Source organism: Callithrix jacchus, chromosome 3 (assembly GCF_049354715.1).
Source record: "Callithrix jacchus isolate 240 chromosome 3, calJac240_pri, whole genome shotgun sequence".
NCBI classification, from domain to species: Eukaryota; Metazoa; Chordata; class Mammalia; order Primates; family Cebidae; genus Callithrix; species Callithrix jacchus.
In genome coordinates, this window is record NC_133504.1 from 78,491,315 (window position 1) to 78,506,890 (window position 15,576).

The 15,576-nt window shown below is 38.3% G+C and overlaps 1 protein-coding gene and 1 long non-coding RNA gene across 3 annotated transcripts in view; one reads left to right on the forward strand and one right to left on the reverse strand.

The window, feature by feature from the left end:
* Positions 1 to 7,239, forward strand: part of LOC144581761 (uncharacterized) — a 55,251-nt gene extending 48,012 nt beyond the window's left edge. Inside the window, exons 2-3 of the long non-coding RNA XR_013532976.1 lie at positions 523 to 1,138; positions 6,468 to 7,239. This is a non-coding gene — a long non-coding RNA (uncharacterized LOC144581761). The remainder of the gene's footprint in view (positions 1 to 522; positions 1,139 to 6,467) is intronic.
* SYNPO2 (synaptopodin 2) overlaps positions 2,811 to 15,576 on the reverse strand; it is a 172,065-nt gene continuing 159,299 nt past the window's right edge. The window contains exon 5 of one of the 2 annotated variants that reach the window (XM_002745445.6): positions 2,811 to 6,790. In XM_002745445.6, the coding sequence (XP_002745491.3) occupies positions 6,257 to 6,790 (534 nt within the window). In that variant the 3' untranslated portion in view covers positions 2,811 to 6,256. The remainder of the gene's footprint in view (positions 6,791 to 15,576) is intronic. The other variant, XM_008992770.4, reaches the window with a different exon arrangement.

The window sequence follows — 15,576 nt, forward strand, 5'->3', positions numbered from 1 at the left end:
GAACTTGAACAGTTAATTCTTATTTATTTCTCAGTCTTCCTCTGTATGCAAAATGAGAAATTCAGGTAATTGCTTATTCAAACATAATGTAGAGGAACCAGTTGAGTTTCCATTCAAAAGATGAAAATTTTAAACATCGCAACCAGAGAACACTGCCAGACATGCAATTTTTGTCCCTCTTTTTGGTGATTTTCTTTATCAGGTTTATTCTGAACATGGGGTTTAGCTTAGCTGGGCATTGAGGTTTGGTGGTTTTATCACAAAATTAGAATTATTTTTTCTTTTTTCAGCCTTTTATTAAGCATCAACCTCAATAAATTGTAGGCATTTTGTATTGCTACTAATCAAAGCTATTAATTGCCGTAGATAAAACCAGAGAGAGAGAGATCATTTGAATTCAAGGATAAAAAGGCATCTAATTGCCATAAAGATCCAGGTAATAACAAGTTATGGAAAAGAATATACCCCTTTTATTTATTTTTAAACTGTTATTCTTCTCTGTCCTATGTACTGGTCTGGCAGAAAGCTGTGGTATGAATGACATGTAGATCAACAAGAAAAACTACCAAGCCAACCACTTGAAATGAGGCTAGTCCTGACAGATCAAGGATCAGCTCTGGGTGTTGCAAAGCTTCTGCAGAATCCTGTGATTTGGTTTTCTACGTTGCTTCAACAATGATTGCTTCATCCAAGTGGGGGCAGGGACAGTACCAAAGAAGGCCCTTTACTTCCTGACACATGCATTCTGTGTTGAAGAATTATCCCTGAAGAATACACTTACAGCTCAACTATCCAAATCAATAATTTTATTCTAGAAAAGGTGATGCTGAGAAAAGGCTATGCAAGAAATCCTATCTTTACCTCTATGTGTTCATAGTACTGTAGACAAGCCTCTTCAGAAGGAATTTAGCCTAAAATAAGATTGCGCCTTTCCCTACATATAATTTATTAGAGCAAACTTTAAGCTTCTTCAAATGATCATGATGAGACAATTCAGCTTTATTTTATGAAGCTTCTTCAGACCCTCAGTAAGACATATAAATTGTGAAATTTTGAGGACTCAGCGAAGCTTTTGTCCTCTTGGAGAGTGCCAGGAGTAAAATTTATGAAGGAGGGGGACAGAAAAGTCAAGGAAAAGGTAAGTACAATATAGCAAATCTTTACTACAACTTTAGAGAGAGAGAAAATGTATCAGAGCAAGATACATTGGAGGCATTTCCTCTTTAAATGCCCTTCATAAAATTACTTGATTTTTATTGGGGGAGGGAGGAAATTGCCAGATCCTTTCTAAAAATGTCAACTGTCATGTTTTATAGGGCTATAAATAATGAAATGCTCCTTCATGGTAAATACTGTTCTGTTAAATTTGAGAAGTCACAAATCTTACGATTTTTCCAAGATTGCAGAGAAGGAGCATTTTGTACTAAATGCTTCTGCTATTATGTCAACTAGGGAAACACTGACTACTCTTGAGGTATTTCTGTTGCTGTCTTCTTGGAAGACAAGCCAGGGAATTGAACTCTCCTTGCCTCAGGCTGCCTGTTGGCTCTGTGTAAAAATGACACCACGTACCTCTCAGTATGTTTTGAAATTGATAGTTTACCAAGCACTAGGAATTCCTTAGAAAAAACAGGCTCGTTATGTAGCATTAGCATCTTAAGACATTCTAGTACTCTTAAGTCATTTAAATCTTTAAAAGACTCTTCATTCTTTTTTTTTTTTCTTTTTTTTTTTTTTTGAGACAGAGTCTTACTCTACCCACGCTGGAGGACAGTGGTCCAATATCCATTCACTGAAAACTTCACCTCTTGGGTTCAAGTGATTCTTGTGACTCAGCCTCCTGAATAGCTGGGATTATAGATGCATGCCACCATGCCTGGCTAATTTTTCTATTTTTGATAGAGAGGGAGTCTTACCATGTTTGGCAGGCTGGTCTCGAATTCCTGACCTCAAGTGATCCACCCACTTTGGCCTCCCAAAGTGCTGGAATTACAGGTGTGAGACATGCACCCAGCCTCATTCTTAAAGTATGATTTCAAGTGCTAGTCTTTAAAAACTTTTTTTAAAAATCAGAATGCCATTTTATTTTGATATTACCGGGAAAGAAAGTGTTTGAACGGTGTGCTGTATAATACCAATTGACCAGGGAGCTCACCTTTCAGCTGATAGTTTTAATGTTGTGTAAAAAGAGCCAAAGTCATTTTTTAAAAATTTTTCTTAAATATACCTTATTGTAATGAAGACTTCAGTTTAACAAAGGTCAGTCTTGGGCCAGTCAAAAGAGGAAGAATAATTGGAAGGACTGGATAGACAAACACAGCAGATTAGAGATGGAGTCCAGAGTAGTTACAGGCATTCAACTAACATGTTGTCAAGTCATATTACCATTGGCTCTGCTTGTGCTTAAGACTGGTTTTCAGTATACTGTGAAGGAAAAAGTTAATTAAGAATAAATATGTTTGGATCCTAAACTTACTAACTTACTTCTGGAATTAATTATTACACTTGTGCTTAAGACTGATATTCAATACACTATGAAGGAAAGAATTAGTTAAAAATAGTACTAAAGTATGTTTGGATTCTAAACTTCTTAACTTACATGTGAAATAAATTGTATTTTTAGGATTTTTTTTAAGTTTTTAAATGTTACCATTAAAATGTTGCCCCTTTTAGAATAAAATTATTTTGATGTGTCTAGAAGCTATCACAGAAAATAAAATTTAAAAATATGTAGTAGATAAGAATAAATCTTTGTGGTAGAGTAATTCAGAACAATTTTTTATAAGACAAAAATGACAAGGCTTCTAAACTTGATTTTTCAAGTTACATTTATTACTAATATAATCTCAATTTTCTGTATGCATCTTTCAAATACAGTGTTTTGTAATAAACAGAAGTGGAAATGTCAATCTATTTAATAGAACAGCACAATTTTTTCAAATAGAAAAGTGTGGACCATGTAGATATTAGTACTTTGAATAGAATTCAAATGTGAAAATCTACTTTCTCTTTAAAAAAAAAACAAATATTTCTGCAATTTTTCTCTGATTGTAATAACTGAGCCTATTTGATATAACTTTTAATCCAAAATTTCTAGTCACTAATGCATATATATACTTGAGCCCTAATAGATCGGCCCTTTCCAATGTATATAATGGTGCCAAAATATAAAAGAGACATATTCAGAGATAAATGAACAAGAATCCATGCATCTATAAAACTCAAAATACAAAACAGATTTTAAATCATCTTAATAATGGATACTTCAAACACATGCATTGGTATAGCATTTAATCTCAAGAAGGAGGAAAAGTGCCAAATTAGTGTCTCTATGACTGGCACACTCTACTTTTAAGGAAGGCTTTTTAATTCACAGTAAAACTCAAACTCTTTCTACCCATGTGAGTTCTACTAATAAACAAATGTTTTGTAACACATGTGGTATGGACTTTCAAAGCAACAGCTTGTCTCTACACATGCTATTATTCAGAAGATAGGACTAACTCATTTTACTTTTGTGAGAACAATGGTCATCTACATCTTCTCACCCATAGGAATCAAACTTTACTGGGGCAGGTGTCCTGTCTCAACCATTAGCTTCAATGTGAGAAATCTAACTTTATTCATTTTCAAGTATACTGAAGAATAATACTGTACACTTTAGGATGATTTAACAATGGCACTTTGGCCTTTCAGAATTCATATCTGCAAAGTGTGACTTTTCAAACCACTGATCTCTGCTGCAAATATAGGATGTTCTTTTCCTTGTGAGTGAGAAATGTGCAACTTCCCGGCCATTTTCTTAGTGTCTTTTTCCTGCCTTTTTCTTAATGTCTAGAACAAGTTCAGATAGCTTAATACAGATAATATTGATCTAGTACCTGCAAAGAGAGAGAAGTCTGTTTTATACTAATATGTAAGTTTAAAATGTCACCTCTCCATTTTGAGTCTGCTGAAAATTTTAGTGAATAATGCTATCTATGTTAACTGATGGAAATAACTCCTAGCACGTATAAAAGAAAGCAATGAAGTAGAACAAGACCCTGGCAAGCAAAGTGTTTTCTGCTAAGTCTCTCCTATCTTAGTATTAAGATATTCACAAGATAGTCACTTCAAATCTAAAATGATTGAACCACTATAATGAATTTTGAACCAAGTAAGGCTTTTATGTAGGGGATTTCTGAGAATTTGCTGACTAATCTATACATCAGGCATTATATTTTAGGATTCTATAGAAACTCTTGGGAGTCAATAATTATGTTTTTATACCTTGATAATTTAAGAATATGACCATAAGAAGTAGTTATTTTTTCTTTTCTCCATCTCTTAACAGTTTTATATCTGGTCTATCATCTCTAATAGAACTTACTGTGATTTCTTTTTTTTTTTTCTTTCAAGATAAGGTCTTGATCAATTGCACCCTGGCATTACTTTTAAGTTTTATTCTGTGAAATATACCATGATTATAAGAGACCATCATAATGATACATTCAAGACCTGAAAAGTAACACAAAGCAAAAGTATCACCTTTAAAAAGCTAAGAAAATTTTGAATAGTCACGATGGTTTTTTACTTAAAAATATTTTAGATACCTGCGTAGGATGTCAAATACTTTGATTTTTTTTAGTATTTACCACTTTGTGGGTAATGAATTTTTTTGTATTTAACACTTAGTAGGTAATGAATTTTTTTTGTATTTAACACTTTGTGGGCATGGCAATAAGGAGCAAATGTTTGATCTGATTGTTTGATGGGCATGCTAACTAAGCATGGGTCATGGGATTGATGAAACAGCTGCTTAACTTCCTCTGGAAATCCTAATGACAACTTTCTAAAGAAGCACCACTTGTTACATAGCCTTCTGTGGCATGTTTTCTATAACTGACTAAATGATCATGCTCTACAATTGCATAATAACAGACATATTTATGTACCACTTCCTTAAATCCATTGATAGTTTTAAATCTTCGCATCAACCCTCACTCCATGTAACACGTAACACAAAGCCTGCCACCTAACAATTCCTTTTGGGACCTTTATTGTTACATGTAGGGACACTAATTATCTAATCCACTCCTAAACGTAATCCGATATTTATATAATGAACAACGAAAATAAACAATGCATCAGAGGGCATTCTACAAATGAGAGAATCTCAGAATATCAGAGTTGTTAAGGATCTAAAAGATTAGATAATCCGTGGCTGGGCACAGTGGCTCATGCCTGTAATCCCAGCACTTTGGGAGGCAGAGGCAGGTGAATCACCTGAGGTCCGGGAGTTTAAGACCAGCCTGACCAACATGGAGAAACCCCGTCTTTACTAAAAAAAATAATGATAATACCAAATTATCTGGGCATGATGACACATGCCTGTAATCCCGGCTATTCGGGAGGCTGAGGCAGGAGAATCGCTTGAACCTGGCAGGAGATGTTGCGGTGAGCTGAGATCATGCCATTGCCCTCCAGCCTGGGCAACAGAGCGAAACTCTGTCTCAAAAAAATAATTAAAAAAAAGGTGAGATAATCCAATCTTCTCATTTGACGAATGGGGACACCTGAATCCAGAGTCTATTCCTGTCACAGGCTTCTGGCTTAAAATAGATTAGAGACAAATCACATACCTAAATCTTTCTATTCTCCACACATCACGCCATTCCCCAAAAGTCCTTCCAAAATGTATAATAATCTTATTCTCATATGTTTATTTATGAGAACTCTATATTTTAATTATTTTTTTAAAATCTGAAATTTATTAGATTTTTTTAAATGTTGCAGATAAATACTTAATACCAAGGAAAATATTTTTATAAAATAATTGCTCACTGGCATACCCCTAAGAGAAATTTCTGCAATGTTATATTCCTTGCTGTTATAGGTAGTAATAATTAGCACACCATATTGCATTCATTTCTTCCTGGTCTAAAGTGCAAAGAAGAAATACTTAGTTTTATTTTATTTGAGTAGAGTTTAGTTGCATAGACTACCTATAAATGGAATCAAAATTATGAATTACATTTAAGTGCCAGCACATCAATGCAGATTGTGAAATTTTCTTCTAAGTAATTCTCTACGCATCAGCTGACAATGAAGTGATTCACACTCACCTGTGTGTCTAGACACACAAACTTAGATAAATGACTTATGAGAACAAGCCAAGGCCAAAAGTGAATCTAAATCTATTAGAAAAGTTTAAAATACCTACAAAGGAACACTTTTTAGAAAAACATAGTTGGCACATGATCCATTCTTGTAACTTTCATGTTTGGCGTCTCCATCCCCTTGGGTGTGGGATGTAGTTGTAATCAGCTACTGGAAGAGAGTAATCAGACCTGGTTTCTATGGACATGATTGCGGAATCATTTCTTGAGGCCTGCCTATAGTATGCATATGGCAACCGTGAACCGTATTGGGAATTGGTGGACATATTATTATTGGCTGTGACATTATACTCTTGCCTTCCACATAAGCCCATATAGGCCTTCTGGGTTTGAGGAACATAGGACAGTCTCTCATTCCAATCCTCTGGAGGCCCTGAAAGTACCTTCCTTCGAGCTGCTGAGACCACATTTGCCACAATGGATTCCTGGATGTTTCTGGGTCTGAAAGCATCATCCACTAGACCGAGAGGAGACTTTGCTGCTGCTTCCCAAGGAGTTGGTCTCTTGTTTGCTTTCTCTAGTCCATCAGTTGGTTTGCTAGAGTAACTATAAGTTGGCTGGTATACCCAAGGAGATGTAGAAATGGTGGGTGGGATTGATCTTCCAGGAAGAGAAAGGGAGTGTCCACTCTCCTAGAAACAATGAAAATATTAATATATTTTATTCATTTTTGTTTGTTCTGAGTGTTATTCCAAAGTATTCCTGCCACCATTACCAAGTACTGCAAAAAAAAAAAAAGAGAAAAGAAAATAAAACACAGAATGCTTAGTCTGAAAGCCAGGATAGGCTGCTTGTCCACACCTTTGCAGAAGTGGGCAAAGTATAAATGGTGGGCTTCCGCTTGACCCCACCATTTGCACGTGGCCCTCCTAGTTGCTCCCCGTCTGTGAACCCATAGCCCCATCTGCTGTCATCTTTCTTAGGCATAACCACCCGGGGCAGGACAGGGGCTCCATCATCACTGGGAACCACCTTTCCTTCTCTCTGCCCTCCACACAAGCATATGTGCATTCACATCCCACCCTCGTTCCTATTCTGTTTTCCTGGTACAAAATAAACAAAACCTATTGATAACCTCAAATTACTGAGTTTTTTATTCTTCCCAAGTGACTCTTAATCTGTTATCTAATTTTGGTCTAGTGAATAAATATAGCAAAAACAAACAAGAGCTCCTTAGATGTAGTTAACATTACTGGTATGATTAAATGGCTGGTCCTTTTCCTCTCAAAATCTATTTATATGGTGAAGATCACATGGATCTTTATTTCCTAAGTGGAGTGTATTGCCTTTATCTCTGAGGGAATTATTCCTGCTTCTTGTTTTGTTTGCATTTCCTTTCATGTGTATTAGATTCCTATTTCTTTGAGAGTTTGTATCCCTGCAACATTCCTCTGTGTATACTTAATATTCCGCTTGACTAATAACACAGCAATATTATTCATTTTTATTATTATTTAGAGTTCGAGCCTCACTCTGCTGCCTGGAATGGAGCACAGGGCGTGATCACGGCTCACTGCAGCCTGGAAGTCCTGGGCTCAAGCGATCCTCCTGCCTCAACCTCCCTAGTAGTAAGGACTGCAGGTGCTCACCATCATGCCTTGTTACATTTTTAAAAATCTTTTTTAGAGACACGATCTCCCTGTTGCCCAAGCTGGTGGTCTTACACTCCTGACCTCAAGCCATCCTGCCACCTCGGCCTCCCAAGTTGCTGGGCTTACAGGCATGAGACACAGTGCCCAGCTACAGCAAAATAATTTAATGAAAGCTCTTGTGTTCTCATTCTCTCCTTTGAGTCCTCTGCATTTCTAGAAATGCTGATGGCTGGCTATCTACATTACATCTTCACACATTCCAATATGCATGAGAATTCCTTAGATAAGCTCCTGACAAAATGCAGAGGGGGTACACCTAGGGGACAGGAATATCAATTTTGAAAGTATCAAAACACCCTGTTTCCTAACAAAAAACATTACCATGGTTAAAAATGTGCTCTAATTTCATAAACAATTTCAACACCGTTTCTCTTAAGTTCTTAACTTTGAAGTGAATAACAAAACTTGAATTTGGGCAAAATATCTCAGATTCACGTTTTCTTTTTGTCATTTCCATTAGGCACACAAAGAAGGTAGCTTGTTCATTCTTGGTTTCTGTCTTAAAAACAAGGGGGTCAATATAACGAATCTTGATTCTCTTTTTTTAATCATTTAAATTTTACTTAAAATGGTTGAATCTTAGCAAAAACAAGCTTTCACTAATATTGCCTTAATTCAGAACCACTCATAATTCTCTTTACTATATATTTGGGTGAGGGGTGGGGAGTCCTGGCTTTTAGTCACCTTTAAGGACTTAGTTTCTATTTCACATTATTTATGTGTTGATTTGATAAACTCATTTAACAGAAGTTAACATATTGTACACCTAATGTTTCCAGGGACTCTTCTATAAGCTGAATATTTAAAGATGATAAAGTCCTTGCCCTCAATAAGCACACAATTCAGTACTAGCTTTAGCCCCACAGTAGCTGAATTAAGTCAATTATAGAAGACCAGTTTGGGCTGATACAGTGGCTCACACCTGTAATCCCAACACTTTGGGAGGCTGAGGCACATGGATCACTTGAGGTCTGGAATTCAAGACCAGCCTGGCCAATATGGTGAAACCCTGTCTCAACTAAAAATACAAAACAATTAGCCAGGTGTGATGGCACACGCCTGTAATCCCAGCTATTCAGGAGGCTGAGGCATGAGAATCACTTGAACCCAAGAGGCAGAGGTCGCAGTGAGCTGAGGTCACGCCACTGTACTCCAGCCTGGGTGACAGAGCAAGACTCTCTCTCAAATAAATAAATAATGATAAAGAAGATCAGTTTAGAGAAGATAGAGAAGAGACTCTAACTATCTTGATAGGAGAAAAGAGAGAGTCTTCTAAACTGTGAGAAGTGGGAAGACTCAGTGTAATGAAGAGAAATGTAGCTGTCTCCTGTGGTATGTGTCTACCTCTCACTTTTGTCCTTTCTATGGAAGAGTTAGAACAACACTGGTCTACAGAGTCCCTGTTAGAGTTTTCAGAGTCCCATGATTTTGTTTCTTGTGGTCTTTGATTATGAGAGAGGCAAGCGGCAGAGAAATTCTAGACAGACAGGGGTGTGTCCCTAGTGAAACCCCACCTTCAAGCAAAAATAGCTTGAAAACCACAGTCCAAAGTGAGAACTTCTATTCCTGTTTGCCCATTCTCTTCTGAGTGGTTCCTTCTGAATAGTGTCTTTTTACCAATTGAATATTGCTTTTTCCAAAACTATCTATGGCCTGCCCCACCCATATCCTGTGCCTATAGAGACCCCAGACTCAGTTGGTAGAGGGAGAGAGATGGACCTTGGAGGAGACGGCCAGACTTCAGAGAGACAGCCAGACTTCAGGGGAGATGGCCAGACTACAGAAGAGATGATCTGACTTCAGGGAAAGACAACCTGCCCATCCTCTTTGCTCTCCAGCTCCCCTCTCCACTGAGAGCCATTTTCATAGCTTAATAAAATTCACTTCCCTTCAATTGTCTGTGCAACCTCATTCTTCTTGGACATTGGACAAGAGCTTGGGATCCACTGAGTGTAGGTACCCAAAAAGGCCATCACACTGGCCCTTTGCCCTCACTGGTGGAGGGCGGCAGCTCCACACAGTGAGGCGAGAGGCCAACTGAGCTGCTAACAAACCACCATCCATAGACAGCAGATGTAACACTCCCTCTGGGCTTTGGGGTCACAGGCACCCTCACCTGGGTGCCACCATGGGCCCACATGAAGTTTGCTCCTGCTGGTGCTCAGAGTGGCCAGCCATATCCCACACACTAACTCATGTGCTTCCCCCTGCAAGGAATTGAGCACAGTGGGCTGAGTAAACAGGGGACTCCTGTTGCAAGTCTGGCAAAGAGGCTGAAAAAAATCCTGCATCAATTAGATGTAGCATCTTGAGGGACTGTTTTAGCCAGTTATTTAGGTATTTAAATAGACAGCCAAGGGGATGGCAATAAAGGAAGCTAAGACTTTATAGAAATCTAGGTGAGGCTTCTAAACATCTATGGAAGTTTTAAATTCACTGGCTAATAACTGGAAAAAGAAGTAATTATCAATACACTTGGGAGTATTAAGTACTATGTGAAAGCATATATTGCAGTGATAAGGCATCCAAAACATTGCATGAAAGAGAGGAATTATTTTTTGATGTTCCTCTCACACACTGAGTTTGAAAATATTCAAAAGAATTGAAATGACAGAATTTAGAAAGTTCAAAACATTATTGAGTGATATCCTATTAACAAAGAGGTGAATGTGCAAAGAGAAAACTAAAACATTGATGTATGATATAGAAAGAGTAAACCAAGGCTTTCTGAAGAGAAATTAAAAACTAGGATTGTGGCTGGGCGCAGTGGCTGACACCTATAATCCCAACACTTAAGGAGGCCGAGGTGGGCAGATCATGAGGTCAGAAGATTGAGACCATCCTGGCTAACACGGTGAAACCCCTCTACTAAAAATAAAACAAATTAGTTGGGCATGGTGGCCTATGCCTATAGTCCCAGCTACTTGGGAGGCTGAGGCAGGAGAATCCCTTGAACCTGAGAGGCGGAGGTCGCAGTGAGCTGAGATTGCGCCACTGCACTCCAGCCTGGGCAACAGTGAGACTCCATCTAAAAAAAAACAAAACTAGTATTGAAGCTGAAAGCAAAAAGGTCACATCAAACACACATATGACAAATGTAACAGCAGTGTCAGTCATGAGGAAAGAAGAGCAATCAGCTCAACGAGCACAATGACCATTGTTCTTCCACATTTCCCCAGACTGACAAACATACCTTCACACTCTTTCAAGTGCTAGTAATAGAGGATAAAATAATAAACTGTTTTAGGTTAGCCATCCAACTGGGATAGAAATAAATCATTCCATAGGTACAATATTGTTTCTGCTTGTGCCCAAAATATTGCAGGCCTCTAACTGTTACTTGCAACCATACTTCTAATTTTAATGTATTTCCCCAAAGCAATTTTCATAGTGTTCTTTGGTGCTGTTTCCTTCTCTCCATCTCAGTTCCAAGGCTCCTGCTTTTCTCTTCTTGGCTGGTTGAATGAAGCCATGTGATATACCATGAGCCAGAAATGACTAAAGAAACCTGAGAGTAACAGAGGCGTTTCTTTAGTTTTGGAATTTGAAGGTCTGAGACTAGAATCCTAGCATGGCATGGATTAGGTCCTGAGCTGTCATTTTACCATGGGTTGTATCATTATCAAGGGAATTTAATTTTTTTTATATAAGAGCCTTTAACTGTAACCAAGAAGCTAAATTAGCTTTACCCATGGTGTGGCATCAAATTCCTTCTTTTTTTTTTCTTGCCTTCCACTACCTTTTAAGCTTTTTAATTAAAAAAAAAAAAAAGTTTTCCATTGCCACTGGAAGAAAACTTAGCAGATCCTGGGACATTTTGCTTACTTTTAGGAATAGTTCAATGGTTACCTTAAGTTACCCAAACCAGTCTTATTTTGAAATAGTTGATTCAATGCCCTGAAATAACAAACTGCAATTCAACTTTATTAAAGTTAAATCTCTTCTCCTTCCCTAGCTGGGGCCTGTTTCAGAAAGGTTGCCTTACTCAGGGAAGGAGTCTGCTTGCCTTCTTCACTCTGCTTCCTCTCTCAGGTCACTAACTCTGCCTTCCGGCCCCTGGAGTTGGAGGGAAAAAAAAGAGTAGAAAAGAAAGAGCAGAAGGAAGTTTTTACTTGATTTGGCAACATCATATTCTGGCCTCTTACTCTTGGGGCCAGACAGGCCCAGAGAGGGGCATTTTTGTGGGATATTGAAAGATTCCCATCATTGGGGACATCTTGCCTCCAGTCCTTGATTTATACTAATTCTTCTCTGTTCTAGGGGTTGACTTTGGACTCATCCTGGGCTCTCTTAGGAAGCTGTCTACTTACAGTGTGTACCAGGATCCATCTGCCCCCTCAGAGAGGCCCCAGGTTGACCCCATCCAGCTCTCCCTTGCTCCTGGCCTGATCCTTGAGGAACACTCACATCATTTGCCTGTGGGGATGCAGGAGAAAATTTCCTAGTTCTTGACCAAAACAATTTGTCATCCTGTCCTTCACCTTCCAAATTTCCTGAGTGGGAATCAGACCTCACTCTAACCTCCTACCCATCCTCACGCAAGTGTCTCCCATGAAGTTCTGTGAGAAGACACTTTGAAACTCTTCTCATACACAGCTTGAGGTGAGTAGGTGAAAATCCCTCCACACCACGTACTCCAAGCACACACATCTTCAGCGCTCTAGAATTCCTTTTCATGAAATCCTCTCTCCTTGCCATAATCCAACTCCTTTTAATCACTTGGACATGGCTGAAGGGTTCAAGAATCATGGAAGTCATCTGCTACTCTTTTCTTTGTAAAGCCTGTATTTGAATCCAGACTCTCCCTTCAGTGTGCACCATCTCTTCTATTGGGGGCCTTGGATAAAACTTTAATACCATGTCATCTCATTTTCAGTACAGCACAAAACTCTCTCATTTTTCTTTTTAGAGTAAAATGTAAGTTAAAAATGGACATTTTTTTCCCTCAAATCAACTCCAAGAAATTTCTCTAACAACTCCAAATAAAGTTGAAATCTTATTCCTCACTCAAGCGTTGCTCTAGAGAAGAGGGCTTACTTGTTTCCAGAGCACCTTGCTCAGTCCTTAGGCTCTAGATTTTGGGAACTCCTTTCTTACATTGAATCAAACACTGCTTCCCATGGCTTTACCCCAGTGGTTCTGCTAAAATAGATCACTTCTACTTCTGCTTCTAAGCAGCCATTCCTTCAAACATCCCCAGTTTCTTCCACTCCTTGAATATCTTTACTATCCTGTTGCTGTGTGTTATTTTTCAAACTAAGGAGAAATAATACCTATGTCATTTATTCTCTCAAGTTCTCCACATCCTTCTTCCTCCAGTTTGTTGGGCAAGGCTAATGTGGGTATAATATCTTGATTTTCTTAAGCAGATGTGTGTACATAAACACAAGGCCACATGATGAGTGAAGATGTCATTCAAAATGATCGAGGAACTGTGTCATCTGGCAGACGGTATACTTAAAACTACATGTGGAACATTCAGTCTGTGTGCATTTAGAGCATTCTGTCTTTAATTGTTCAACCCATGTGAGCACACACCAAGCACACAGCTAAGGAGCTGACCCAATATAATGCATGCAGGATTCCCACTGAACTCATGAGTCATCTGGTGTTACATAGTCCCACAAAACGGCTTGACACTAAGGAGGCATTTTGCTACCTCTGCCTTTAAAAATAGCCAATATTAATAGATTGCTTACTGTGTGCCAGGCAGTGGGGGCCAATTGCATTATACGGAGTGTTTCATGTAATTGTCACAACCCCATGAAGCAAAGGCATTATTATTATTCCTATTTTCCAGAGGACAATGAGACTTGAAGAAGGTAAGTAATTTCTCCAAGGGTAGAAAGCTAATAAGTGTTGGGGTGGAAAATTGAACCCAGGCAGGCAGTCTCATACCAGAGTTCCTAAATCTAATTGGACTATGCTTGCAACAATATTGTTCTGAGAGAATATCTTTTTCAAAAAAAGATTCAAAACTATGTAATCTAAATAGAGCGAGATCTTAGAAATTTTGGAAAAAGTCATTTAAGTTTTGATTAAATTTGGCTTAATGCATACTGGCATTTTGGCATTTGTCGCAAGAACAGGCAGGTGACCAGGGAATAGGGAATACAACGCATCACATTTAGATGCACTTCCGCTACGTGAAAGTGAGGTACCTGGGGCTCTGCCTGCAGAATTAAAGCTCAGAGGAGCTGAGGGTCTTTCTCAGCTTAACGTAAGCCATCTTTTCATGTCAATTAAATGTTGATTTATCCGCACAGCTTGTTAATAAAACACTCAGTTAGCTTCCTTGTTAGACTGTCTAGTAACTGGCAGGGAATACTTGACATGCTAAAAAAAGTGTCATCTGAGGTTTACTTAGGACAAAGGAGTGAATTTTAAAGCAATGTAAACACTCCTAAAAGCCAAAGAAGATGAATGTGATGTATGTTTTGAAGTTTAAATTATTTTATACCATAAACTCTGAAAAGCGAAAAAATTCTCTTGGCTGAAATGCTGCTTACACTTGCACTGTAGGGAAAAGAGCTTAGACTGGTAAATATGATTTCAAATCATTTGGCTCTTTTCTCTCTTAATCACATGATCAGAAAATACTTATCACAAATACTTTATCACATACAGATTCCGGGAGGTCCAAGAAAAGCAAAGAGGAATAAAAGGTATTTCTTTTGCCTTTTTAATCATTGATTAGAATTTCTGAAAAGCAGAGCTCCTAGAAGGGGTGCACAAATAGAGGAAACCATTCAGGAAGCACAAGGTATTCCCTATTTTTCCATTTGCTCAGGCTAAGATTTTGGGAATCAGTGTTGACTGCTGTCCATCTCACACTCTACAGCTGATCTGTCAGCACTGACTTCAAAATACATCCTCTATCCGCCCAAGTCTTATCAACCTCCACTGGTAGCATCCTGCACTAAGCCACCAAAAATTTTCACCTGGATTATTGCTACTATCCCCTATTTGATTTTCCTAGCTTCATTTTTGCTTTCTTTAGTTTATTCTTAACATGTCAGCCAAAACTATCCAATTAAAACTCAAGTCAGATTATGTCATTCAGTCCACTGATTAAAACCCTCCCATGACTTTTCATTTCAAGAAAGAAAAAAACCAAAGTCCTTTCATTGACCTACAAGACCCCACAAAATCTGCCAACTGGCTTCTTGCATTATCTGACCTCATCTCCTTCAGGTTCTCTTCCTCTTTCTTTGCTCCAGCCACACTGGCCTCTTTTCTATTCCTTGAAAACACCAGGTACACTCATGCCTCAGGATCTTTGTATGTGCTAATCCTCTGTCTGGAACACAATACTCCAAGTACCAGCATGAATCCCAACTTGTTTTCTTCAGGCCTTACTCTAATATTATATGATCACTCAGCTTGGCAATTCCCTGCTTTTCTCCCCTGCTTTAATCCTTCCCTTAGACTTACACTAATCTAACATAATAAATGTTCTACTTAATCATTTTGCTTATTTTTCTCTCTCCACTAGAAATTAAGGTTCATCTAAGGGTAAAGGTTTTTGTTTTCTTAAGGCATCCCTAGAAAAGCATTTGGCAGCAGAATAGTAGGTGCTTAGTAAGTACTTGTTGAATGAATGAATGATAATTTCTACATCAGGCTGTCATAAACTGAAAGGTTGGTTATCTTCACCAGAATGTTAGGTCAGTTCACGAGATGTAACCCCTCTCACACATCAGTTACAGGTGGCAAGGGGCACAAACAGAAGTATCCCCACCACCTCCGATATATGCAAACCAATA